This window comes from Metarhizium album (assembly GCF_000804445.1).
Source record: "Metarhizium album ARSEF 1941 chromosome Unknown scaffold_2, whole genome shotgun sequence".
Lineage (NCBI taxonomy): Eukaryota > Fungi > Ascomycota > Sordariomycetes > Hypocreales > Clavicipitaceae > Metarhizium > Metarhizium album.
The window spans coordinates 665446-692439 of NW_024467576.1; the positions used below are offsets into that span (position 1 = coordinate 665446).

General features: G+C 55.2%; 7 protein-coding genes across 7 annotated transcripts; 4 read left to right on the forward strand and 3 right to left on the reverse strand.

Moving 5' to 3' along the window:
- Positions 1–327: 327 nt before the first annotated feature.
- Positions 328–1194, reverse strand: MAM_01326 (Endonuclease/Exonuclease/phosphatase family protein; the record flags this gene model as incomplete). The annotated part of the gene is made up of 1 exon (XM_040820125.1): positions 328–1194. One exon carries the CDS (start codon positions 1192–1194, stop codon positions 328–330), a length of 867 nt encoding a protein of 288 aa, XP_040681613.1.
- Positions 1195–4673: 3479 nt separating this feature from the next.
- Positions 4674–5411, forward strand: MAM_01327 (uncharacterized protein; the record flags this gene model as incomplete). Its single annotated transcript, XM_040820126.1, has 1 exon — positions 4674–5411. One exon carries the CDS (start codon positions 4674–4676, stop codon positions 5409–5411), a length of 738 nt encoding a protein of 245 aa, XP_040681614.1.
- A 2996-nt stretch (positions 5412–8407) lies between these two features.
- On the forward strand, positions 8408–14029 carry MAM_01328 (uncharacterized protein; the record flags this gene model as incomplete). Its single annotated transcript, XM_040820127.1, has 1 exon — positions 8408–14029. The coding sequence occupies one exon, from the start codon at positions 8408–8410 to the stop codon at positions 14027–14029; it is 5622 nt and encodes a 1873-aa protein (XP_040681615.1).
- A 1628-nt stretch (positions 14030–15657) lies between these two features.
- MAM_01329 (Mob1/phocein) lies at positions 15658–16829 on the reverse strand (the record flags this gene model as incomplete). The annotated part of the gene is made up of 4 exons (XM_040820128.1): positions 15658–16204; positions 16271–16382; positions 16451–16737; positions 16807–16829. The coding sequence occupies 4 exons, from the start codon at positions 16827–16829 to the stop codon at positions 15658–15660; spliced, it is 969 nt and encodes a 322-aa protein (XP_040681616.1).
- Positions 16830–18035: 1206 nt separating this feature from the next.
- MAM_01330 (uncharacterized protein) lies at positions 18036–18980 on the forward strand (the record flags this gene model as incomplete). Its single annotated transcript, XM_040820129.1, has 1 exon — positions 18036–18980. One exon carries the CDS (start codon positions 18036–18038, stop codon positions 18978–18980), a length of 945 nt encoding a protein of 314 aa, XP_040681617.1.
- A 1459-nt stretch (positions 18981–20439) lies between these two features.
- On the forward strand, positions 20440–24108 carry MAM_01331 (Tetratricopeptide-like helical; the record flags this gene model as incomplete). Its single annotated transcript, XM_040820130.1, has 5 exons — positions 20440–20552; positions 20630–21453; positions 21511–22197; positions 22252–22548; positions 22601–24108. 5 exons carry the CDS (start codon positions 20440–20442, stop codon positions 24106–24108), a joined length of 3429 nt encoding a protein of 1142 aa, XP_040681618.1.
- Positions 24109–24525: 417 nt separating this feature from the next.
- MAM_01332 (Metallophosphoesterase domain protein) lies at positions 24526–26506 on the reverse strand (the record flags this gene model as incomplete). The annotated part of the gene is made up of 4 exons (XM_040820131.1): positions 24526–24904; positions 24961–25484; positions 25556–26407; positions 26489–26506. The coding sequence occupies 4 exons, from the start codon at positions 26504–26506 to the stop codon at positions 24526–24528; spliced, it is 1773 nt and encodes a 590-aa protein (XP_040681619.1).
- Positions 26507–26994: the final 488 nt, after the last annotated feature.

Genomic DNA, 26994 nt, shown 5'->3' on the forward strand with positions numbered 1-26994 from the left:
CGTGTGCGTGTCCAAGGCATCTTGGAGTTATGGCCAGGATGACGTCGGCGGACAGACTGACTTTAACGGGCAGGTTGCTGTGCAGGTTCGCATCGCTCCAAACCCTACTCTTGGTCCGTGTTGTCCATGTCGGACAGAAAAACAGGACTGGCTAGCACCTCGACGAGGGAATCCTTTTTCTGCCATCCAAATCCGGCGTCGTAGAATGTGCGTCGTGCTGAGAATCAATGCCAACAGCCGCCTTGGCAATAGATGGAACAGATCGCAACAAAGGCCGCCGTGTCCGGGAGTTCTTATGCACGGCTAACGGTCTTTGCATAGGCGGCCCTAGACTCGAATCTGCAAGTCACTAACAACAGGCCGATGATCCGAGAACCGGATCTGATCGTCAAAGCTGTTTGCCAGCACGCCAAACGTCTCTACTTCAGCAGTGCGAGGCTCTTGAACAAACAGGAAGTCAATACGCTGGGGGGATTCGTTTGGTTCCCCAAAGCCCGTATACGTGAGGTGGTTTCCGTAATGCTTGCGCTCGGGAACGAGATCGGAGATGTCTGACATGCCGGACCCTGGCGCTGTTATCGTCTTGTATGCTTCATCATCGGGCTGGCTGTTGAAATCGCCACCGATGAGAAGGACGGATGGCGGTTCGCCTTTTCCGCGACCCCATTCGTTGGCAAACTTGATGAGAAGCTTGGCGCTATTCTTACGAGCCTCAGCACCGACATGGTCAAAGTGAGTGCTCATGACGACAACCTTTGTGCCGTTTGCCCTATGGGAGAAGAGTCCAACCGTGACGATTCTGTTGAGCGCCGCGTCCCAGCCCCGGGAGGGCTTCTCGGGAGTCTCGCTGAGCCATCGCGTCTCACTATGCTCGCAGGCCCAAGCATCGGAGCGGTAGAAGATGGGTGAGAACTCCCCATCGGTTTCTCCCGCTCCCCGCCCACGACCAATGTGCGCCCAGGGCTCACCGAGTTCAGTCTGGATGTCTTTCAGCTGGGAATACAAGCTCTCTTGCAGACAGATGAATGGGCCCTCGTGGCCTGCAGTGACGAAGCGTATCTGAGCGCACACTTTGGGACACCGCACGTCCCATGGCTGCTCACCCAGCGAACGCTCATCCCGCTTGGCGGCATACCGAATATTGAAGCTGACGAGCCTGACGGGCATGGTCGCATGCTTGGTATGGATGTTCATGTTGAGAGACGAGCCGGGGAAGATGGCCTGTTGGTTTTGCGGCCGCATGCGTGGCGGGTGTTGTTGAGGCTCAATCATGTCCCAGGCCTCGTGTCGCGACGACGCAGATGATGGGCGACGAGGTAATGCCTCTTCGCCAGAGAGAAGGTGGATACTGCGCCAGGATACCAACAGACAGACGAGGAGACACGACACGATGCCGAACTGGAATTGGCTGGATGAGCGAGCTTCACGTCGTCGTGCAGCCAAAAGTGCCGGTTGTCCACATGGACCTGAGCGAGGAGCGGTCGCCGGTTTCGAGTATCAATCAGGTGTCGGGTAGGCGGATTCGGCTCGGGTCGCTTGATCACGTGGGGCACAGGGAACATTGGGAAACGTGTGGGAAACGGCGGCCGGGCACCGGACTATATTTATGACGCACGGGATGGTTCGGTCCTTGATCCGTCTTAATCCGACACCACACCAGACACCACATGCCAGTCCAGACTCCACAGAGGTTCTCCCCGGCAACATGTTGACGCCTATTGGGACGGGCCAAGAGCGGCTGTGCAGAGACCCAAAAATGGGCCCAGGTTGGATGAATTATCCATCACGGACTCCAAGTACAAGTCCTCGGGCAGCTTTGCCCTGACGGTGCGGGCGTGAAGTCGGCCGAGAACTGCTGGCAGTTGGCCTGAGCACCAATAGCGGGCGATAAAAGGCCGCCAGAGGGAGAGCAGACATAGCTCGCCAAATGTTGGCAGCACGTCCATCAAGCCATGGTTGCCGGCGGCATTCGCATCGACTGGCTTGGATTATCCACCGACGCGCGCGGATGGTCCATTTCAATCAGAGTCGAGAGCATGGGTAACTATCGCAGGCGGGTGATGGAAAGCGAGAAATCAAGGCCATCGGAGCGGTTGGCGAACAAGACCCTGCGATATGCTTGTCGTTGCGTGGATGGTTATTCAGCCCCGCGTATAAGTCAAGTAAGTGTTTGTGAGTGGTCTCGTATGAGTGAATATATACTGACGGGGATTTCGACGAAACATGCGCGGACATGAGCGAGCTTTTTTTTTTTTTTTTGCTTTTCTTTTTTTAAAAAAAAAGCGAAAAATAAAAAGAAGTAAACAGAAGCTCACCGGCGCAAACTCAGCGTCGTCATTGCACAGCCCCTGGGAAAAGCGTGACAACATGTCCGCCCCCCAAGCGCATTTAGCACGCGAGGTCCTCCCTCGTCATGGGAGCACTCTCGAGGCACCTCGCGAAGAAGGAATACGACTATACGACAGCAGGGGCTCACGCGTCCCCCGAGACAGGTTCATGCACTCTCCTTCCTCATGGACTCTCTTGAGCAGCGTTGCGCCCATTGTCGCGGCGTGATCCTTGACGCAAACGGGCTGTGACGACGGCCAAGGCGCAGTGTTGTATTCGACGTCGGGATGGTGGCGGGGGAGAACATGGGGCTTTTGTCATTCTCAAACCTCAACATGGTCTTTTGCTCCTGCCGGCCTGCTTTCCTGTCCGATGAGCACGGAAGATGCTCCGACGCCGGGATGGACCCGTCGCAGCGGGCATTGCACCGTCCGAGGGCGATACCCTGGAGAAGTCGTGCGGTGCCCGGGCGAGTCATTGTGTGCAAAAGGCGACAGCGACAGGCGACGGATACAATCGTTAAGTGTCTAGACGACCAGGTGGGCTCGCGACAGAAGCGCATCGACAAGAGAGCCGTCGTCTCCAACTGACGGCTGCGGCTGCGTGATGTGGTCCCGATAGGCCTCTGCCACACGTTGCAACTATTATTAGACCGGACTACTAGTAGTACTATGTAGTTGCGGGCAAACTCGCAGGATCCAGGTCGACTTACATACCGACCTGCCATGTGCGACGGTGCGACGTGCAGATGAGATCAATGTCAACGGCCGCAACAAAAGCCGACTGGTTGTTTCCGTGCCCGGCATCCCGATCATGGTTTTTCTTTTTTTTCGACCTCTTTGGCTTGTGATTTTTTGCTGGCGCGGCGGATTTCGCATCCTGCAAGGGCGGCCGGCCCGGCACTTGGTCATGCAGGCTGGGAGAAAAAGCCGCTTGTGCGCACATGTGGCCACCGGGGGCAGTCAGATGGCCGGGGCCAATGGGGCGCTTTGCGGCTAGTGGTGTGAGTGAGTGTGGCGCGTGGGTGTCTGGCGCAGGCTGGCTGGTGGCGGTGTACTCCGTATTAATCGGAAAAAAGAAGCGTCGACGACGCGATGCGCGGCGTGGCTGGTCGGGAGGGGGGCGGGCCGAGTCTGGAGTCTTGACTCGATCTCGACAGACACCACGCTTGGTGTTGGAAATGACCACATGTCCATGTCGATGTCGATACGAGGCAACTGAAAGCCGTGCATGGCTGGCTGCCTGGCCGGCAGGCGTCTGTCATTCGCCTGCTCATCCATCATCAATCAGCCCGCGCGCACATGCATCGGCCGGACCTGCATCCTGCACCCTGCACCAGTGCATCCTGCATCGTCATTGCATCCTGCTCCAACATGCCAGCATCCCGCTTCCCGCATCCAGCATCCGCCAGGCAGGCAGACAGACAGACAGACAGACAGACAGACAGACAGACAGACAGAGCCTCCTCCGTCTGCTCTTCATCACGGCCTCGTCATCGCAGCCACCAGACGCGGGCTCTCCTCCACCAGAAATGCGACCTACCCGTGGGCCGTGGCCCCGTTGCGACCCCGCCGGCCTCAGAATCAACGCTCATGATGTGCTCTGCTCGCCCACCCGACCGAGCTGGAACGCAGTCATGTCCATCAGTAGCCTCCGCCCAAGTCGTCCCCGTCCCGTGCAGCGGGAAGACGACGGTGCTGCTCTCCCATTCGCCCGCTTCACGTGCGCCAAGTGATTCACCCACACTTGTCTGTCTGCTGCCGAGTCCTGAGTCCTGACCACCCCGGCTTCGCCTCACAAGGCCATATCTGTGTCCACACTCTCGTCGAGATGTGACTGGACTAGTCGGAACTACCATCGCCTAGCCACCAAATGGTGTGCGTGGGAGTCCTACACAATGCGCCAATTCTAGCTGAAAGAGACCTCCGAGAAGGGGGGGCTTGTGTCTTTCCTTTGGCCTCTTTTCCTGCCCTCTCGTTTGCCTAGTGTGCATACACTCAAGGTGAGGCCTGTGAGGCCTGCAAGGCATCTCGGAATGTCTATATATGTTCGGCTCTCCCCGTCCACGTCTTTTCCGGATGCTCCTTTTTCTTTTTCCTCGTCAGGCTTCTCTACACAAGGTAGCTTTCTCAGTTTGGACTCATTCCGACTTGCTGAGAATCATCGTCGCCGGCTTGGCCGGCTGGACTCTCAAAATTTGAAGCTGATTTCAATTCTTGCAGTCGCTTCTTTTCCCCTCTTTTCCCCTCCTCGTCTCTGAAAGACACACAGTATCTCTGCCGGACTTGCCCTCGAGTATTCCACAGAGGTTTCAAAGGGAAGAAAAAAACATTACATATATCGCCATGGCCTCTTCAGATATTTGGTCTCGCCGAGACTCTTGGCCACCTACCCAGGTGCGCCTCGCTCTCTCGCCACCCAAGAAGAGCGAGCCTCGTCCTCTCCTCGAAGATATTGACGAGAACCCACTGACCTACTTCCTCACCCCTTCTGCGGATGACAACGAAGACATGGACGACTTTGGCGCCGACGATATGCTCTTTGACGCCGGCATCGAGGACTCCAACAATCCACCAGAAATTGTCCGCTCCGTGAGCCCCTCGACGCTCGATGGGCTCTCCAAGCTCCGGGCAAAAAGCGTCTCGCCTGACCTTGACTCCGATGTCGTGACTACAGACGACGAGGGCGACGACGAGGATTATATCCGCTTCTCGCCTCCTAGCTCTTCATTCCTGACCCCATTCAGGAGCATATCCGTGGACAGCTTCAAGCTCCGCTCCAAGAGCCCGCCACTTGGGCGCCCCAGCGGCTTTTTGTCCCCTACGGCATCTTTCCCAGCTCCATCTTCACCAACGCGCGGCAGACCTCGCCAGGCTCTCACCCGGAGCTTCTCGGCCGGAAGCAGACTGCCTCCTCGGGCACGAAGGCTCTGGCGTGAACCTAGCCCGGATGTGTGGTCTATTGAAGAGGAAACCGAGGAGGACTTGATCATGGACATGTCGACTGCGACTCCCACTTCGGCCCAGAGTAATCACGCAAAGCCCAAGAAAAAGGTTCGCTTCCTGCTCCCTGCACGGGAGTGAATTGCTCGATACATTCAACACACACACTGCTTCTCTTTTTGTTTGTGAGTGATTACACGGATGACGGCGCTGTTGGCTGTTCTTCAGTCCTTCTTGTTTCAGACTATTATTGCATTGGCGGCGCTGGTTGGGCTGACTGTTGGTGATGATGCTTGCATTTGCCGGAGAGCATAGAGGGGGCATGGCAGGTAATTCTGGCCTGATGTAGCAGCTCTGATCGGTGGTGTTGTCGGCGTTTCCTCGAGGCTCTCTGTGCCTTCTCGCATGGTCTGGTATCCTGCTCTATATCTCAGCTTGTCCTTGTTTCCCAATAGCTAGGCAACAACATTCGTATCAAACACGCTATTCCCAGCATCTCGCCCCCGCATGTGTGGAAGTGTGAGCCAACTGACTTGCGTGCTCCGTAGTGTGCAAAATATCCCAACGCCGGTATTCTTGGAACAGCTTTCCGATAACGCAAGTGTGTGACCAGTGTCTGTTCCACTTATTAGCCGCACATCAGATAACGAACTGCCTTCTGTCGGACGCCGCCAAGAGAAACGGTATGCACAATATCGGCTGTGGGGCGAACTATTTCTGGTGTGTGTGGTCCCGTCCTCCGCCCGTCACAAGGTGGTGGGTGGCCGTGTGGGCGGGTTCGTGGGAGCCATGGGAGCCATCGGGGGCGGACATGAGAAAATGTGAGGGTGGCATACAACAATGCGCATGGGAATCTCTCGTAGCGGACGGACGGTCCGGGTCGCTCAACAACAATCGCCAAAGTTCATGGGAGCGGCGCCGCGCGCTGCGGGAGGTCTAGCCACGAGTGCTGAGAAATATTGGAGCCAACTCTCATGGCCAAACGAGGCGTTCCATTCGCCCATGTCGCAACTTCAGCTCAACCTCTCTCGTGAATGCATTCCAGCTGCATCAGCAAAACAGCCATGACCCCGACCCAAAAGGGCTGGAAATGTAGCTCGCTCGCCCGCGGCCGGCGCAAGTCTTGTCCAAGTTCCATCCACTCGGTACTCCGTACGGAGTAACGTTATTACACAGGTTAATGTGCGCGTCCGCACGTCAGCCGTGTCGGGAGGGGGGCCGCCTGCTTTCGAGGGCGGCGGCGCACGCAAGCATTTTCCTCATCGCCTTCCTTCGTGGTACGTATAGGGGAACGCTCAGAAAAATGTGAGACAGCGTGCGCTTTTCGAACTTTCTGAATGGTTGGTCATGTCTCGAGCAGCTGGTATTTTCGGCCTCGGAGCATTCTCTCTGCTGGTTTTTGGAGTTGAATCCCAGACTCGTCCGCGACGTGGTGGTCTTGGAGAATACTGACGAGCCAATCAAACACTGCGATTCGGTTTATTTCGCTGGATTACCAAAATATGTGGGTGTAGTGCCGGGAGTTCAACGCCGGTTGTGGCAAGCATCCGTGCTGTCTCGTCTCCTTCAACCTTGGTCGCAGGGGATGCCTGACTATGGAGGATGTCAAGCGTGATGTCTTTGTAGAGTCAGCTGAAGCCCTCCGTAAAGTCCCGCGATTGCCAAAGTTTGCGATGTTGAGACGTGGCTTTTGGACGAATTTCAAAGCTTCGCTGCCAACAACAGCTCGGCTGCTCGTGGATTGCCTTTTCCAACGCCCAACATTGGGTCCAAGACTGCTGCTGGCTTTGTATGCCGCCGGCAGCGTGGTACTTGTCGTTATGTGCAAATCTCAAATGCAGGACATCGCATGACTTTGACACTTCAACCAGGAGTTTCAGAGATGCAGAGGAGAAAAACTCCAAGCGAGGGCGATGCTGCCGTGGTCACTCCCGTGACGGGTTCAAAAGCAGTTGCGTACATGCGGGCGGGCATGCAATATGCATTGTATTAGTAGTGTATGTTGCAAGTCCCCGCCCTCAGCCATGGGCCAACCCAATATTAAAGCCGTTGATGCTGGCCAACGCCACAGAGATGATAGGCTGGTGATGTTTCCGGCCGCCAAATGCTTCCCTGGTTACGAAGCCCTGATACGAAACCAGGAGCCAATGCTTCTTATTATGTTCGCACGTACATGAGCTGGTCCCTCGGCCCCACTGTTGCTGCAAGTGATTTGGAGGTCATCTCATCCGTAGCTTGCCTGGCTTGTTGGTCTGGCCACGATGACGGGTGGATCCTATTCAGAACGTCTGGCACTCTGGTCAGCCTCGTCGGTATGCAATCGGCTGAGGGTCATGTTGTTTACATGCGGTAGCGCCCGTGGATAAACATTGGTGCCGGTGCAAGAGACATGGATGGGTCTGGTACAGCTCGTCCGAGTTAACCAGTCTGGTTGATGAAAGGCAGCGGCGCTAGCCAGCTGGACCCAGTGGTTACTGCGGCATCCAGCTCCATCGCAAACCAAGGCGGAGGCGGGCGGAAGTCGCAGCTCTGTCGTTCTTTGTGCTGGTATCATTCTTTGTTTGACAGTCGGTCGAGAAGACGTGTCACACAAGCTGGTCGGCAGCGAGAAAGGGAACTTGCTCGAAGTCGGCGTTTTTGCCCAAGCATCTCCAAGCTGGTCGACGTGGTGTTTTGTGCTGCAGGACCTGCCAGTCGCGCCTGCCACTTGCTCCTGCCCTGCCCCAGTTGTGACGTCGCTCGGGCACTTTCCGCTCGCGATAAACAAGGGAGCCACCGGCATCGACGACGAACGACGATTTTCAATCGCGAGCCTCGTGGACAATCGCACGGCTGACATGCGGTAGTACAGTTGTCATTTTTCTTTTCATCCTTTTCTTGTCTTTTTCCAATTTTGCTACCGGTCTGTCGCCGCAGGCATGGTCCTCGGTACAGGTGAGTCCGTTTCTCGACTCGATGCGTCTCCTGTTTTGTTGTTGCAGCTTTGCTCCGGTTTGGGCTTCACCGACGCATCAAGTCGCGACCTGAACGGTCTTGCGACATGGGATGAAGCCATTTGCGCACGCAGACCTGGACCAAGGCATTCGCCTTCTGATTGACTGCAAACTGACGCTGACGACGCCCGGCCAGATTAAACCATGCCATCATCAATAGCGCCCGACGACGATGTGTCCCAAATTCCCACCACTCCTTCCACTCCTTCCAAGGCTAGCAGGGCAAACACCAATACGAGTGCAGAAACGCCGACAAATGGTAACCCAAGTCCGCGTGCAGAACCTAATCCAACGCCTCCCGCCGTCGCAACAAAAGCCCGGCCCAGGTCGGACTCCAAAAAAGAACCCACATTGTTGACGGATTTCCTCCGCGGGAAACAATCTGCAGCTCGCCTAGCTGCAGATCGCAAACGTCGACAAAGCATCGAAGCCGTCAAGGCTGAGTTACGTCAGGAGATGAGACAAAGCCCCGTACGGAAACTTCAACAACCAGGCGGCGTAAGAGAGAGGGTTCAAAAATGGCAAAAGGCCAATGCTTCATCCATGGCCGAGGGGGATCCAAGTGATGCAGCAACAGAACCTACAGAAGTTGCATTCAAGGGGGAGGACGAAGTAAGCGTCACAGAATCCGATCGGATACGAATCAAATTCAGGCAAAAAAGGAGAAGCGACTCGAGACCAAAGGCTCCGCCAGCATTTTTAAACAGCCCAACAGCTCGTTCGAGTACCGACAAGATCGAGACGGACAATATACAATCTACTTCTCCCCCAAAGAAGCGAGTCGTCAGTGACGAACACTGGAGGAAGCCAAGAGCCCGCAAAAGCCCTCCCAGGCGAAGGGTTTCTCCCTCGAACAAGAAGCTGTCGCCAAGCCCTACCGGGCTTCCAAAAGATTTTGTTCGACGATCTGGAGGAAACCCATTGGTATCAAACAAAATAAAAGAATGGGCTGCCAGGATAGAAATTCCTGAATCGCCGAGAAGCCACGGATCGCCCAAAGCAAAGCATAGGAGCGCGCGATCCGATGGAGCCAAAAGCGAGGCGGGCGATTCTGTCAGTGACATTACGGCCAAATGGGCTCAGAATCGAGAATCACGAAACGTTGACGGGATTCGTATAAAGCCTCTGAAACCAAGGAAGTTGGATGATGATGGAATCCGTATCTCGTCTCCAAATGCGACCACTGCCGTTCATGATGATGGCATCAGAATACGACCAATAAGTGAGCCTTTCCAAGCCATGGCCACGCGCAGAGAAGAAAAGCCTATATCGCGGTCAAGGAGAAAAACAACTTCTGATTCCGGTCGCCCAAGTTCGCCATCAGGTCTACCCGACGTCAAACAAGATTCATCCGATCTCTCGCAGCAAACTGGGAGTCGAACCTCTGATGAACTAAGTAAATCTGACGCCAATGAAGACCCGGATTCTGTGCTTGATACACCTCCCAAGGGCAGGGGATCTCGGCGGCAAAAAGCGCATTCCCCTGAGCTGTCCAAGACCATTGATGATGTTTCATATTTGAGCGAAGAGCAATCCAATATCAGCAGCATGTACAAGGCAGCCTCAGACCTGGCTTCGAGTGTTGCTAACAAATCTATTGCAGATCTCCCGGGAGACATTCCTTTTGGACATTCTGCTTTTAGTGAGCTCGACTTGACAATTGACGGCCAGCCCAGAAGTCGTCCCAAGCGCACCAAAGTCGACCGGACTACCAGCCTCAAATCCGTGCCAAAGGTTTTCAAGAAAGTTGTTCAAGAGGGCAAGAAGATCATACATGAGATGAACGAACCTCCAAAACAGATCGTTTCAAATAAGCCGCCAAGCATCGAAAAATGGCTCAATACGACGGTTGATCCGTTTGTAGATTCAAAATCAGGAGCCGAATCAAAACCTCCGTCACCTGGGGCAAAAGAAGGACGTGTGGGAGGACGTGTGGAAGAAGACCGAGCGAAAGCCGTGAAGCCGCGTGGTCGTGGACCGCATGGGGCCGGGACCTCCCAACACTCCGCTTCGGGCCATCGCGCCGAAGCCGATGGTGATATCCGGAAGGAGATGGTTGAAGAAGAGCATCAGACTCCGGTGTCTGAAGCGACGAAGGGTTCTACAACGCCTCCATCGTCGGGGCTGAAGAGAAGCCGGGCGGTTAGGAGCAGCTCTTCTCCCCTGAAGGCGGAAGGTGCCAGGCGCCAACTGTTTGGTGCTCTCAAGGAAGCATTCCAGGGAGAATCAGGCCCTCATCCAGTCCGACCAAAGAGCTATCAAAGCACTGAACGGAAATTCCTGCACACGGAAGACGTTCCCCAACCTCTGCAAATACGAAAGTCCATGCCGCCACCGCCGTCATCCAAATCCCTGGATGGCACCGACATTTCGCCGCAGACGCTGGCTGCACCAAGGCTTCCCCCTCCCACTAGTGGAGATCACGAGCTATCAACAATTCTATCAGAGGAAAGTTCCAGCGCCGTCGACTCTGATTTGACGTCCGATGTCAGTCAGTCGACCCTGACACAGTCAACCACTCTGACAAAGGACAGTGGTGCATCAAAGTCTGCTGTGAATCCGGCAGGGGGATTAAAGAGAAGGCTGACAAAACATTCCGACTTGGTGTCTGTGCTGTCACTACCGGATGACTCCAGCATCCCAAAAGCCGTCAGCCGCTACCGCTGTAGACCAAGCCTGCGTAAGAGAAGAAGTGCCTCGTGCGAAGTCGCTTCACAGGAGTTGCTGCGCGAATTCATCGACGATGAAAACTTGTACCTCCGCGAGCTCAAGACACTTGTTGACGGGGTAGTGCCCGTACTACTCTCGCATGTGGTCAGTGGCACCAATGTCACGGAGCTCTTTGGCCCTTCGGCCTCGGGACAGGTACCAGACTGCATTTCCAAATCTGTTGTCAACATGGGCGTGGCGTTGGAGAAGCTCAAAAGTGCACATAAGAAAGCTCCCACGACGGATATTCGCAAAATGGCTAACTGGGCACATGGTGTTGTGCCCATGTACAACAGTTATATCAAGGCCTGGCGACTCGGCTTCGATGATGTAGTCGTCAACTTGGCTCCGGCAGCGGATGGTATGGATGATGGAGATTCGTTGCTAAATGCTTTGCCAAGAAACGAAAAGGGAGATATTGTCAATAGCGATGGAGAGCGCGTGGCAGTCGCTCACCTCTTGAAACGGCCCTTGATGCGAGTCAAACAAATTGTCAAGCTCATGCGATGCGTTGACTCCATTATCGGAACCAACGACACTCGTGAGCTTCTCCGAGACTTTGAGGATCTGCAAGACAAGGCTCGTCGACGATACAGAGAAGAGACCGCGAGGCTTGTGGATGAAGAGGCGGCCAGCACATCAACATCTAGATGTCGAGATCTGGGAACATTGGATGTCTGCCACGCAGTCTTGGTTGAACCCAGCCGGCAGGTCAACGCCAAGGACATGTTTTCTCTCAGCTTGTGTCACTCCAACAGCCAAAGACTGGATTGTCAGGTGGAGCTCATATACAGAGACAACCAAGCTGATACCACCGATGAAGGCGACGTCCTGATACGAGAGAAGGGAGAGGGCCGTAAATCCTATCTTCTTTTCCCTCCCATTAGCATGTCTATGATTTCTGCAAGAACAGGGGGTAGCAGTTTTGATATCATTGTCATGGTCCGAGGCACAAGCAAGGAAGTGGCGTGGCGTGAGGTCTTTACCCTCACAGCTGACAATGAGAACCAAATTCTTGATTGGCTTGATATCCTTCCCTCACAACCCATACCACCTACAGAATTTGGTCCGCTAGCAGCTCGCGAGGCCGAAGAAAGGCCTCAAAACCAGCCAAGAACACCAACCCGATGGCGAGAGCCCTCGGCTGGGGCCGCTCCCAAGTCATCACCCGAAGAGACCCCTCGGTCGCCAATTGCTAAAGACGTCTCAATTTCCACGCCCACAAGCATAAGCAAGGAGACTGATGTGTCCAACCACCATCCTGTCACTTCAACACCAAGACAGACTTCTCCTTCGTCGGATAGCAAATCGTCGCGACCGCCCTTGAGAGATCCGGACAAGACACCAACAAAGGATGATCCTCATGCAACGGAATATGCTGAAGGTAGAGGTCGACCTTTGAAGGAAAGCATGCGGCCGGACCCACGGTCTCTTCAACCCAAGAAACAAGTTCATACGCCCAACACCTCGCCGTGTAGAGAAGACGGAGCCCCTCCGCCACCCATCCACAGGAGCCTTAGCACGAGCCCGAAGACAGAAGGGGGAGACGTTCGCAAGTCAGCACCAGCCATGCCGCCCCCAGCAGCAGATCAACATGGCAGCGATCGCCTTAAGCGTCGCGGGTCATCGCCATTGAAGCACGAGTATTTGCCGTCGGACCAGTCGTCAACCTCGGAGGCATACTCGACAGAAGAGTCTGAAGTCGAGTCGTCTGACGACGAGATGGAGAGTCCTGACATTCCAGAAACTGAAGTAGGCGTTAGTATCAAGGAAGAGAACGTTGGCCGACCGCAGCCAGGCGTCATTCTCATGCCCGAGTCTGAGTGTAGTCTGACGCCGTCTCATTCGGCTTCTCAGGCCGGCCCGTACGGCCACAGCGTTATTTCGAACGAGCCTGGTGCACGGTACATGGCTCGCATTTCCCGATGGTCCGAGAAGGGGGTGTGGAAAGACATCATGGCCGACCCATGCTCTGTTGTCGTCACGAACGGTCTGATTGAAGCATATTCTTTCCGTACGGCATCTGACACAGGCAACAGTGGCCCTCCACTTGTCGCCTTGGACCTGACACCTTTGGTTCTCATAAGACAGAGCACCGCGGTTGACTTGGAGATTCGCTCGTCCGTTCAATCTCACTCCAGGCTCTATCGGTCACACAGTGGTGGGAACTTCCGATTCCGCTGTTTCGCGGCGTCGGATTGCTACGGTCTATACATGTCGGTACATCAAGCTCGACTCCAGAATCAAAAATTCATTCAGCTTGAGAACGAAGCCAGATTCAAGGGCTTTGGGGAACGTGGGTTACCGGAAAATGACGGCGAAACGAGCAGCCAACGACGGAGCTGGTTTGGTAGGCAGAACAGTTACCGGAGCTCGATCCGCGCGCCCTCGCAGTCTCATGACGGAGCCAGCACTACGCCCTCGTCCACGCCATCGGCGTCCAGTTTCCTCAAACGCCTGACAATGAATGGCAACATGTCGTTTAATATCGCTAAATCATCGATTGACAGACGAAGCTGGGCTGGAAGCGGAGTACATAGCCTATATGCATCAGGGTCGTCATCATCAGCCGGCGGTACTCCTCCCCGCTCTCCCTCTGTTAGCATTGCGAATGACGGCCAATGTGCGATGAATGGGGTAGGTACGGACAACATCCGAATCCGACTTCATCTGCTCGTCACCTCGACGAAATGGGAAGACTATGGGAACTGCAGTCTGCAGATAAGACGGCCACCGCCCGGCTGGCGTCAAGCGCTGAGGGCGGATCACGGCCTCGAAAAGCGCATCACAGTAACGACCTTGCCGAGGAAGGACAGTGAAGAAGCCAAGATTGTGCTCGATGCCGTCTTGGGCAGCGGTTGCTTCTCATCCATGGGGAGCCGAGGTATCGTATGTGGTGTATGGGAGGAGGTGAAAAATGGAGACGGTGTTGTAGGAATGGTACCGGAGACCGGCGCGACAGGCGGAAACATTAAAAAGTGGTGTTTCCAGTTCTCGAATGCCGCCGAGGCCAACGGTGTGCTCACCCTTGTACACCAGGAAGTCTTGCGGGCGTAACGCGGCGTTTGTGATTTTCCCTTGTTCACGGTTTACAACTTGTCTTGTTGTAGGACTACAGTTGCATTTGTTTTTGATATCCGCCGTGCGGCTGGTTGAGGAATTAGAAGCTGGAAATAGGGTGGCGGGAGGATGCTCATGTACTCTGCAGTGTTTGTGTGACTTTTTTTTTTTCCTGCTGTTGGAAGCGAAGCGGTCTTGTTTGATCATTTTGGCTGTTCTATTGTTCATCATGTCGCCAGGGACGCAGGCATAGACAAGAGAGCTCGTTGACACGGAGTTGGTGCGAACTAGAGAAAGGGGGGGCGGGATAATGAGGCGCAGCGTTGTGTTGATGCACATCAATAATATACTTGATTTGAACAGTATGTTTGAATGGAATAAAGCTCATCTACCATGCCCGCCAAAACATGTTGAGTGAAGGTGGTGATGTTTGAAGCTGGAGTGCAACTTTGCTGGATGAATGTTTTCTGCATAGAACGAAATAAGGCCCCTGTCCGCCGATCCGAGTCAGTCTTCATGGCGCAGTTGGTTTAGCGCGTTGGTCTCATAACGTCTTGTTAATGATCAGATGAATGATCTGGCCATCCAAAGGTCGCGAGTTCGAGTCTCGCTGAGGACAGCTTTTTTTGATCCCATCTCGGACTGTACAGAGTACCGAGAAAACACCCCCCCTTTTTTTTCCACTTTGATCTGTCAATTCCACCATTTCATGTGAATCTCGGGAACAACATGGTCGCCGCGAGTGCGAGGTGGTCTCGTAACAGGCGTTATTCCTCGAGATAACAACCGCAGCTACTGGCGGCGTCTGGATGGAAAACACCATACGTGAACAAAGAAAGATTTGTCATGCCTGCAAAACATTCCCCCCCTCCCCCATCTCACTGGATCGTCTCGCTGCCCTATGGCCAAACTGCTTCCTCATGGGTGGACAACCGGTGCATCGACACCGCAGAGGTCATCTGCGAGCCATTTTGGGAAGGGTTGCGATGAGTCCCGTGTTTCTGTTGCTGCTTTTGAGAATTTATTATAGACCGCCGCCGCCTGCAGTGAGCGGCGGGGCGGCAACTCTGACACTGCGAACGCCCGCGATCCTTTGATTCCATCTTGGCTACCACGAGAATCGTTGTTCGGCGGAGAAAAGGCCCGTGAAAGCAAGACCTTCCTCGCCGGTTAACGTTGAGATCGGGTTGAGCAAAGAGGGTGTTCTGTTCGAGGACGAGTATTGCCAAGGGCTTAATGGTAGCTTGGTAGACGGTCACGCAACATGAATTGGTGAGGAGTCAGGAGGCCAGGATGGAAGCCCAAGGCCTCGAGGCCAACAGAGATGCAAAAGATCCGACTGTACAAGTCGCCCTCGTCCTCAGAGTTTGGTTTTGCCCATCGGATGCCGCTAGTACGACGTGGACAGGGACCCCTACAAAAGCCTATTACTTCTGCCAACTGTGTGCCAACTTCCAAGAGCGGAGGCCAACCTCCCAAGTTGCAGTTGCCACCTCCCTTTCTCCCTCTTCGAATTCGATACGTCAACTTGGTACGCAAGGCCAGTATATCCGAGGAAGATTCTCGACCATGTGCCTGATATATGTGCTTGCTTCCAACCATGCCAAGCTACAAGGGGACGGGATTTACGCCCTACCGCCCAAGGTCGATATATGTCTGCCCCTCTCGACATTTGCACACAAGTACGCCCTCGAACCCTCCGGAAAGGTCCCGTCGGCTGCCCAAAGATCAATCAGGTACTGCATCGGCTCCAACTCCTCGGGCCGCAGCATGTCAAGCGTAGTCGCCGTAAGAATAAAGTGACTAAAACAGCTGTTCAACTGCTTCTCCAGGCTGAAGTGGTAGAACGGATCGACGAAGTGGTTCCAGTACAAGTGGGCGTACACGCGAAAGATTTGGCGAAAGATGAGCTGTGAGGTGCCGGCAAAGCGTCTCGGGAACCCACCTCTACTGCCTGGCCACTCCTCGACGGGGTCTTGGTGGAAGAGGTGCGCTGCCGTCGGGGCAGAGTACTCGGGGTGAACGGCGAAAGAAACGCCGTCCGGGTCGGTGGGAAACGTGGCGTTGTCGTCGATCTTGCCCGAGATCCAGCGCTGCATGAGGCTCATGTATTCGTTGGCGGGGAGGTCCACGGGCTCGTGGTTCCTGTTGAGCCAGGTGTATGACCGGTTCCTGGGCTGTTTCTTAGTCGGGCGTAGGCCACGGGACGGGATGATTCCGGGAGGAACGGATTCTTACTCTCCTGCCGACATCTTGGGACAGCTTGAATTGTTGCAAATGGCCTTGCCGTTGTCTTCTTTCTGGTGGACCACTCGGACGAAATTCCATACAATGCGGTAGTGCTCAACCACTTGGCCTCGTCAGCTCGTCTGTTCGTCCGTATTCGAGAGCCTCGTGGGAGCACGCGGTGCGCCGTACCTTGATGTGCTATCCACTCGCTCTGTTCGACGGTCTTTGGCCGGGCACTCAGCGTCATGAGATTCCCTTTGACGATGTGCTTGGCATGCTCGGGACTCAGCCACAACGGCAAGGGTCGAGTCCAGTCGATTGTGGGCGACGCCGTGCCCACCGACGCCGTCAGCGAGGGCGACTGCGGGATTCTCGGCGCCGAGTTCGATGGCCTGAGTCCGCTGAGGATTGGTTCGCCGCTGGGGATGATGGGGCTCGCATGGTCTGTTCTCGATGTAGCTCTCATGCGGGCGTTGCTGTGTTGTATCAGTTACAGGCCGTACCAGAGGTCCAGAGCCGGCAGGGCAACGAAGCAAGCTACTCACAGTCCCAAAAGTAAACTCGACATGGTACGTCCTTTTCGACCTCGAGACTGATATGATGTTCGAGAGAGCTAGCAGAACAGAGAAAAAAGCGCTGCGTGTGAGGGAAGAAGGGTAGCAAAAGCAAATCCCTCCCGGGCGACATGTCGACTGAGGGTTGGGCCGTCTGCCATGTGCCGTGGTAGCATCGAGCAGCAGAGGGGTAAGAGAAGAGTTGCACAAAAGACCAGTCGGTGATTTGAGCGGCCAGACAGACGCTGGTGGCAATACCGACTGAAGGATGGCGAAAGCGTGGTTTGGCCGAATGACATTGTTTGACGAGTCTAATTTGTGAACTTTTCCCGAGCCCAGACCACAAATGTGGTGTTTTTTTGTTCGCAACGCAGTATTGAACTCTAGAAATACACAACACACAAAGATCTGCGTAACGGAATATTAGTCAAGCCCTTGTTTTGTGACCATGTTACGGCGCACTCTGTGCGTCTGTACGGAGTACACAATCACGCAAGGTGCCTCAGACGGACCGTAGAGCCATCGCATCGTCGACAACCTATCCGTCCAGTAGTGACACCGCCTGCACAGACTACCCAAGCCCCAGCATTAGACCTGCTCGCGGCCGGTAGTGAAGTTGACGTGGAGATGAATTCAGCTATTTTAACACCAGAAGGCCCGTGACGACCTTGTGTGATTCTGTCCTGATGGATGATTGACTCACGGGCCCGAATGGGACTAGCGCCTTGGTCCGTTGAGCGGCCAATTCTCCACGTGCTGCGCCATACGTTTGCTCCGGACTAGAGTCACCAGGCCGTTGTTCCGACGGAGCTGGTGTCAGATGATGACACGGGAGCTGTCGAGCTGCCTGCCACATGGTGGCAGGAAGCGGAGCACAGCCACAACCCGCGGCAGGATGAGATACCCTGGTTGCCTAGGATATTTGCTTGCTGCCCGGGAGGTGGGTTGCCTCCCTCGTCCCGTTCCTGCCCCACCCAGGGTCTGGGGCGCCAGGGGCGAAACGTCAGAACGTTGCCCCAAGTTCGAACAGCCCTCAGCACATCAATAATATAACTTGAAATATATAAGCTGCACCAGCAGCATCTCCACACTAAACATCCTTTGACTTTCACTTCCGAGCACAGCAATCTACTTATCACTGCAGCCGCAATCGTAACGCAGAAAAAAAAGACCGAAGAAGAAAAAGGACAACGAAGGGGAAAAGAAGGAGCCAAGACATCATGCGCACGGATAAAAAGCCTCTCTGGCTTGTCTCTCCCCGCCTCGGTGCGGCAGAATACAGGGAAAAGCTGATGGGCAGTGTCGTCAAATACCCCGACCTCCCCACCGAACGTCGCATCCCCTATCGATCTCCAAAGTTGCCAAAAGAAATCGTCGCGGATTTGGACCCCAAGCCAGTACAGGTATATAACGTGCGGTTCTGGGAGAAGAACATTCACGATGCGTCTTTGAAAACGACGGTCCAGGACATCATCAACGCGTTTGTCGCCCGCGCCAAGGAAATGAGCAACGACAACTTGGCCACCATTGCTCGAGTCTGGCACATGGACTCGCCGGGCGAAAAGTTCAAGGACCTGCTCCGCAACAAGGCCTACTTTGATGAGCTGCTGGAGCTGCTCCAGAGCAACCACGGTGTTGGATATTTCGTTACGGACATTGTCACTTTGGTGAATCTCGAGGAGACCAGGACTCATGGCACCAGCAGCGCTGCCGGTGCGTCGGTCCGGGTTCCTGTTGACCCTGGCACCGGCATCAAGGTGGGCGCCGGGGCCAAGTTTGGCGTCGTCCGTGAGAAGGGACACTCGGCGAGCTACGAAGGCGAGTCCATTGTGTTTATGGGATACCGCAAGATCGAGCTCGAAAAGGTGGACGGCGCGCGTGCAAAGTTGCGGCGCTTCTTCCAGGGTCCCAAGCACGGCGTGGCCATCAAGGACAGACACGACTACTGGCCAGAGTTGGTGGAAGGGCCCGTGGAGGGGTCTGTCGATCCGTTCCTGGGCAAGAAGGATAAGGAAACGCCGGGCGAGGAGACGGACGAGATGCGAGCAACACGCGAGGAAGAGGAGAGACGTGCACTGGAGGAGAATGAGATGTGCCAGATGTTCGATGCCATAGCGGAGGAGTTGGGGATCGATCCTGTCGTTGGCCGTGACCACGAGAGGTGAGCAACGGCCGAGCGATGAGGGATGATGGAGGGACGCTGCACGATAACACTGGCTGCTTTGCTTTGCATTACGATACCACATGGCGTGCTTTTCTGTGTTACAATAGGCTTGTTGTGTTGCTTGAGCGAAACAAGAGTGTACCTCGACACAGTCGGTTGGTCAAGCGTTTGTTTGTTTGTACGGCAGTGTGCCCCGAGTACCTGCAGAGGTGCCTACTTTAGGCGAAGGAAGAGTAACTATACGGAGTAGACACAAAGTAGTCCGCATGGTGGACGTAAGTAATACAGCTACGTTGTTTATGACATGGCGCCTTTGGCAACTTTTGGTGTTCGACCGGCGCTGGCTCGGGCTGCATGACGGACAAATATTGAATTCCGAACCGCCTGCGTGCAGGACCGTCCGTACCTGAGCGTCTGCGGCAAGTCAGCCGGCTTCAGCAAGTACTGTGCTCCGTACCAGACTTGACAGTCACTGGCCAACAAACTGGCCAGAGAAGACGCCTCCAAGGCCAACGTGTAGCACCCGAGCGGCGAGGAGCCAGTTGACGTCGCTGTGCCCTGCGCGGCCGCATGGGGGTCAGAGGTGGGCGACTAGGCCCTGGACGCAAACTACTGTTGTCGGGTTGGGTCATGTCAACAAGCCATGTCCCGGACAGCCATGGCATGTCGGCCATGCCAGATCATATGATGCAGTTGCGAATTTCCGTGGGCGGTGAATCCGACATGCAAAACACCAACTTGCCAGATGCCTTCCACTGCTGACGCCCGAGCCATCTGGGCGCCGGCGCCTGACCCGCGCCCGACCCGCCTGGCAGTGCGGCACATTCGTCAGCATTAAAACACTTGAAGGCCCAGGTCTGATCTGGTCTGGTCAGGTCTGGTGCGCGGCCGCGGAGTGGCGGCCGCGCATCTTCAAGCGCTGTAGGGGTCTAGACTCGGGGCGCTCGAGCTCCAGGGCTTGCTTGTACCTCCTCTAGCGTGGTCGCCGCGGTGTCTGTGTGCGCGGGAGCCAGCCTAGCACGCCCAGCCATGCTGCAGAGCAGACTTCAGGTGCTGACTTGTTGATGCTTTCAGTCTTCAGTCTTCCGAGCTGCGCCCAGTGCTCCAAAAACGCGCTAGAGCCGATTGATGGCTGTCCTACCGATGTCCCTCCCCCCCGCCCGTCCCTGTTCCTTCAATGTCATCATAATAACCCTGTGGCTGCCGCCGCGTCTGTGTGTTTCTCAAGCCATGCGTCTTCCATCTCACCCAACTTGCTGCATCTTTTAATCCGCATCCGGTCCTTCGTCAATGCCTTGCCGTTGATGTCACCTTGGGAGGCTGCTGTGTGCAACCTTCTCCCTCTTTTTTCTTTTTTTTTTTTTTAGTGAAAGAGACATTTCATCTTTTCCCTCTCTTCTTATTTCTTTGCATTGCATCGAGGGCATCACTGGGCACGCATCAATTCACATCAGTCTGCGATGGAACCGCTCAAGGATATACTCCATAACCTTCGACGAGCTTTCTCTAGACACAGGACCGGCGAGAGCAGTGGCTTACGGGTACTCTGCGATCCCCAAGACGCCCAGATAGAGTAAGATCCCCCCCCAAGGCGGCCACGTTTGTAGAGGCACACCCGTTGATCATCGTCAGCTGACATGGAGACACAAGCATCGTTGCAGTTCACGGCCTTGGTGGCCAAGGCTTCGGCACATGGGTCACCTCGGACTCGAGAGCCGGCAAGTCCAAGCCTTGGCTCCAGGAGCTACTCGGCGCAGATATCCCCGGTGCCCGTATCATGACGTATAGCTATCTCTCTGATGGCGTGAGCTACAGCTACATCGTTCGCAACATCGTCTATGGCCGTGCGCTTCACCTGGCCAAGGTGCTTGCCGCCAAGCGCAAGCAGGATGGAACAAGCCGCCGGCCCCTATTCGTCATCGCACACAGTCTGGGCGGCTGGATAGTGAAGCGGGCGCTGATCATCTCAAGCGAGGCTGCAGACATGAGGCTCAGGGACATTGAGCTGTCTACCTGCGGCGTCGTCTTTTTTGGTACCTTGTCTCCCGGGCGGCCGGCATCGCCCTCGCCACTGGCACATGTTATTAGGAGAACCACTTCGAATCTGGCCGAGCTGGACAAACCAAAACCACGAGCCAGCAGGGAGTCTGCGCCTCATGAACCCCCGGCCGGCGATATTGAGTGGCTGGAGCACCAGCTGGAGGCCTTCAAAGCCATCGCTGCCAGTCTTCCGAGGCTGTCCTTTTACGAGACAAAGAAGACAGAGGATGACTACGTTGTGGAGCAACGGTTTTCCATGGCCGGTTCGGATGGGGAGCAGATTGGGCTCACGGCTACCCATTCCGACCTGATCAAGTTTCATGGCCGGGATGCCAACTATCAGATTTTTATCAAAAACTTCCGCCACATGGTAGAGACGAGCGCAGCGTCCGGCTTGCTTGAATCGAAGCAAAAGGCTTTTGATTTTGCTGCAGGTGTGTGCACTGCTCATGTTTCATGTCAAGTCACTAGGTTGCTGATCTGTTGTTTAGTGCCCCGTCTTGAGTACCTGGCTCAAGGCTACTCGATCCCATACCGACTTCCTGGCGAGCAACATGCTGTGGTCCCCCGCCGGGGTCTTCTTGGACGGTTAGAGCATATGCTCAGCTCCGATGTAGATCCAATGATTGTGAAGCTCGGAATAGTTAGCCTTTGGGGCTCGCCAGGTACCGGCAAATCCACCCTAGCTAGGTATTATGCGGACGTCAACCGCGAGAAGCTGTCCTTCGTCTTTTGGCTCAGGGCAGAAAGCTGGGAAACCGTTGCAGCCAGCTATCTTGAGTTTGCAAACACCATCGTTGAGCACTATGCTAGGGAGACGCCCCGAAGTAAAGTCGAAAATGATTTGGGATTTGCCGGTGTCGAGGATATGCTCAAGGTGAAAAGCATTATGCAACTGGACGAGTCTCGCGTTAGATCAGTCGTGTCTTCTGTCAAAGATTGGCTGCTTCGCCCAGAAAATACCGGGTGGTTGCTCATTTTCGACAACGTGGAGCAGTCGTACGATCTTTTCGACTTTATTCCTGTCAGCTTGTCCGGCAAAATTATATTGACGTCTCAAGACAGGAATTGTTGCGCCTGGGCCATTGAGCTGCAGGTTGACGCCATGGAGGAAGACGAAGCCGTCAGTTTATTAGATACCATCGTTGGGAATAATCCTGTGCAAAACCCGGCCCAAGGTGAGAACAAGATGAAATTGCTCCTACGAATGGGCCGAAACTAACGTAGACCAGCCGAGGCAGCGTCCCAGGTCGTTCAGCAACTTGCCTACCACCCTCAAGATATAGCCATGGCAGCAGCTACGATCCGGAATAAAGGGTTAAGCGTCTTGGAGTACTGCGGCGTCATTCAGACATCGATGCCCATGACCCTGCTTGGGTCGACCCTTCATCAGTCTCCTTTGACCAAGACAGTCTTGCAGATCAGCGCCATGCTGTCGACATCCATAATACCCGTGGCATTGTTCGGCGCGACGTCGCATGTAAAAGAGGCCCCAGAGCGACTTAGACCAATCCTTGGAGAAATTAGAGGTATGATCTGCGTATCCAAGAGACTGTTGTACAAACTGACCTGACTTTCTAGCTTTTCAAGACCCTGAACACTTGGATGACGTACTACAATATCTCCTGGACCAGAATTTTATTCAAACTCCGAGTTCTCCTTCCGACACGGCGTCATCGTTGGTCCCCTCATCACCCTCTTCCCTGCCTTCTTCACAAACATCGACATATTTTGATGCGTTTGTCGTTGATTCAAAGGCGCGAGAATACGTCAGGGGAATGCTCTCAGACGAAGAAAAAGTAAACCACGCCTGGATGGCATGTAACGTTTGTGTTGACGGAATCAAGGAACAAGAAGAAAAATCAAGCACAGTCCAAGAAATTCACGACTTTGGGAGGATCATGGGACCTCATGCAAAGACGTGCTTTGATGACTGGTCCGACGTGCTACAGGTATCAGCAGATGATGTCGACGTCGCTTGGCATGTTCTCGGTCAGGTGTGCATGACACAGGGCGCCATTGACCAAGCCATCGGATGCTTCAAGTTGTCTCTACGACAAGAGCCAAACCAGATGGATGCCAGAGAGCGTATACAAATCGCCTTGTGCCTGTCATCTCTGTTGCAGCAGACGAAGCAGCACAAGGAGAGCAGCGAGGTACTCGCAGACATTGACATCGCCTCTGTTGACCAAGCACTCGGTTTCAAAGTTGCGTTGGCACGTGCATCTGCCACGGCTGCCTTGGGTCAGCATGAACGTGCAAAGAACCAGTATGAAATGCTTGAACTGCAACAAGAAGAGGCGCTCGGTCCGCTCGACGTCACCACCGTGGGCACTGTTCAAAAACTCGCCGCGACCTTGGACAAACGAGGCAAACACGACGAGGCGCAGGCACTGTACCGTCGAGTATACCTTTCATACCAAAACATCTACGGCCCAAACGACCGCATGACTCTGGATGCACTTGATGACCTGGCCAACAGCTATAAGGAAAGCTATGCCATTGACGAGGCCGAAACGCTATACCAACAGTCCATCGACATCCGGACGCGGGCTCTCGGGCCGCATCATCCCGAGACGGCGTACGCGATACAGAATCTCGCAGTGATTGAGGATCTTCGGGGTCGCTACGCCGAAGCCAAACTGAAGTACCAACAGGCACTGGACATCATCGCCCCCTCTCTCGGCAAGGGGCATCCCTTGTACACCACAGTTCTGGAAAACATGGCCTTCTCACATCGCCGCCACGGGCACGCTCTCGCTCACAGTCCACCTCCGCGGCCTGCTGCATCCCGCACATTGTCCACACATGGACGGGAAAAATCAAAATCGATCAAAATCAAGGAAGATGCCTTGGAGAGAGAAGTCAGCTGTCGAAGAGCCTTTGAAGAAGCCGAACAGCTGTACCTTGACGTTTTGACCATCAAAAAGTCGGCAAGACAATTTTACTCGGAAGAGAAGATTGTTTCCACGGGGTCCAAGCTGGCAGAAATGTACGAGAATGAGCAATTCTTCGATGACAACAGAAACGAGCTGATGGAAAAGCTCAGAGTCATGTTGAGAGAGTGTCGTAGAAGGGGAACCATATAAAACTTTCGGGCGCGGGGCACGGGGGGACGTGGGATCGCGGCGTTTTGTGGAGCGTGCCTTTTTCTTGTTCTGATGACTTATGACTCTGTAGAAATACACCCTCAGCCTGTTGTTCTTCCCGCGTTCCCCGTGTCGCTTTTTTTTTGCAAAGCCAATGGAAATTCTTCAGCCGAGTGGAGTTCCTACCCCGATTATGCCCATGCCGCCTGGACCCATTTTCCCGTGCTTGCCATCGTACACCCCGACTCCTGCTTGTTTTCCGTGACAACGCCATATATGCAAGAAATCAAAAGTCGCTTATTACACGTGTCAAGGGCTAGTGACGTGGCCTTGCCGTCTCTCGTCCCTGGTCATCCAACGTTTTTAATGGTCAGTGATTGTGCTCTCCACGCCATAGGACCCTTCTTGGCCCCAGAGCTACTCGTGTATATCCTGCACAGGCGGCGGCGGAGCAGGAGCAGGCGGCTTGTCAGAGGGAGAGGGGGGCGGAGGGGGCGGAGGCACGGGTCTGCCCCCGTCCACAATGACCTGCCAGTCGATCTTGTCGGCGGTCCTGCCGTGCTCGACGCGCTTCCAGGTGGTGATGCTCGCCACGTTGGTGTCGACTTCGAAGACGCGCAGCCGCCGTATGTACCCCCCGTAGCCGGCGTAGCCGCCGAACCCGGCGCCGCCGGCGTAGCACATCCACAGGGCGGGTTTCTGGATCTGGGGCGGTGGCTGTTGGTCGGGGTGGGACCTTGCGTCGGGCCGGGTGACGTTCTGCAGGGAAAGGAGGCAGTAGTCGTTGCAGTGGTCGCTGGTGGCCGTGTCAGCTTGGGGAGGCGGGGGGGGAGGGAGGGACTGGTGACGTACTGTCCTGCGCTGACCATGAGGACGCCCTGCTCGACGAGGGCGTCTCGGAACCCGGAGTTGTACACTGGCGCTGTGACGCCCTCCTTCCATTCGCCTACGCGGGGCAGCTCGGGGCTCGCGTATTCCGTGAGCGGGATGTGGATGAAGGCGATGTCCATGTGGGTGTGGCTGTATTCCGAGTGAGCCTTCTTGAGACTCGCGGCGGTTTTGCGGAACCACTCGATCTGGTTTGGTTTGAGCCAGTTATACCCGGGGTATTTGCGCTCATCTGGAGAGTAGGCGTGCGTGTCCATGAGGTACATTGTTATGGCGGAGTGTTGGCCGCTGCGCGCCAGGATCTCGACGTAGTAGTTTCCGATGCCGTCGATGTCGGCCGGCCCCGGGCGGGAGAGGGAGTAGGGCAGGGATTCCATGAGGGCCATTTGGCGGGCGCGCGACATGGTCTTTTCGTCGTCGTGGTTGCCGAAGATGCCGGCGTACGGGATTTTGCGCTTGATGAGGATGGATGCAATCTTGAACATGGCCTGCGATAAAGAGTTAGCTTTTGCCGGGTCCAACGTTGTGGACTGTGAAGAGCAAGCAGGAGGGAGCCTACGGTCGGTGCGTCGGGCGCCGAGTCGCCATTGACCTGGTCGCCGCTGAGGACGACAAAGTCGGGCTTCTCCTCTTCGAGCATCTTGTTGACAAAGTTGAGAGTCCGGGGATCGGCTTCGCATTTCCCGCCTGCGTAGCCGTCGGGCACTGGTTCGCGGCATTCGCCTACGCCGTTGCTGAGATGGAGGTCGCTGATTTGCATGATTTTGAATTTGCCATTGTTTCCGATTCTGGGCTCGGGCTTCTTACGCTCCTTGGGCGCGCCGCGGCGGATGCTGAGGTGGATGCTGAGAAGGGGGCCGCCGGTGTCGAGCAGCAACTGGGTTCCTGTTATTGCCCAGCCATCACGCGCTTCGACGGCGTCGTCGCCGAAGAGGACGTCGACGTTGGTGACGACATCGTCGGAGTCGCTGGACTTTTTGCCGTCGGATCGCTTGATCCACAGACCGGCTGGGCGGGATTCCCATTCTTCCTTGGTCTTTGGGGCCTTGGCGCTTTTGGCTTCTGCAGGGTTCAAGCGTCCGACGGAGATATCCATGACTACTTTGTCCTCTGACGTTAGGTCTCGTTCGTGCTTGCGACTGATGTAGAGGTAGGCCTTTGACGTCCAGGCCCGTCCGAGGTAGAGTTCCTTGTCGATGCGGTGCCAGATTGTCGGGTCGAGGTCGCATGATGAAAAGAGGTTCAAGCTGGAGCACTGTACAACGGTGACGTCGGTAATGACGAGACCCGGGTGATGGGAAGGCATGTAGCCATGGATGGCATTGGGGAGTACCCGGTAGTTTCTGTCGAGGAAAAAGATGACGATCAAGGTGAACGTCACGGCGGCGGCGAGCTGTGAGAGCGTGCGGACCTGGAGAGGAGCCAGTCAGTATTGTTGGCGACAAGGACAGGCACGGACTGCTGCAAGGAGCGCCCGAGGGACGTAGCATACTATTCTTCGCGTCATCATGGCGAGCGGGCGGACCGGCGAGTCCCCAGGGATTCTGCGACGTCGAGGCTGGCGAGGACGCCAGCGATGGCAGCGTTCAAGGGCAGATGGAGGGCAACCTGGAGATTGAAAGCTGTGGTTGCGTCGACTGCATCTGAATTTTCCAGGCTCAGCCTAGAACATGAACATGTCGCGTGCGACTGATGCGATTCGTCGGCAGGAGAAACCCGATGGGTGGCGAGACGGCGATGCGGCAGCGATGACAACAAAGGGGGGGGACGAGGTTGAGGCAGGACGACGTGTGGACGAAGCTGTGGCTTGGTGAGATGGCTGCGATGGTGTGTGCTCTTGGAGCCACCCACTGATGTACTTCACCTTAAGTAAGTACCTAGGTCGTACTTGGTAAGTAAGCCTGGGGTAGAACAAGTAACCGGACACGTGTGTATATGTGTATGTGTACTTGGGTGGGTACCTAGGTACTTATGCACAGGCCTCGCCTCCACAATTCA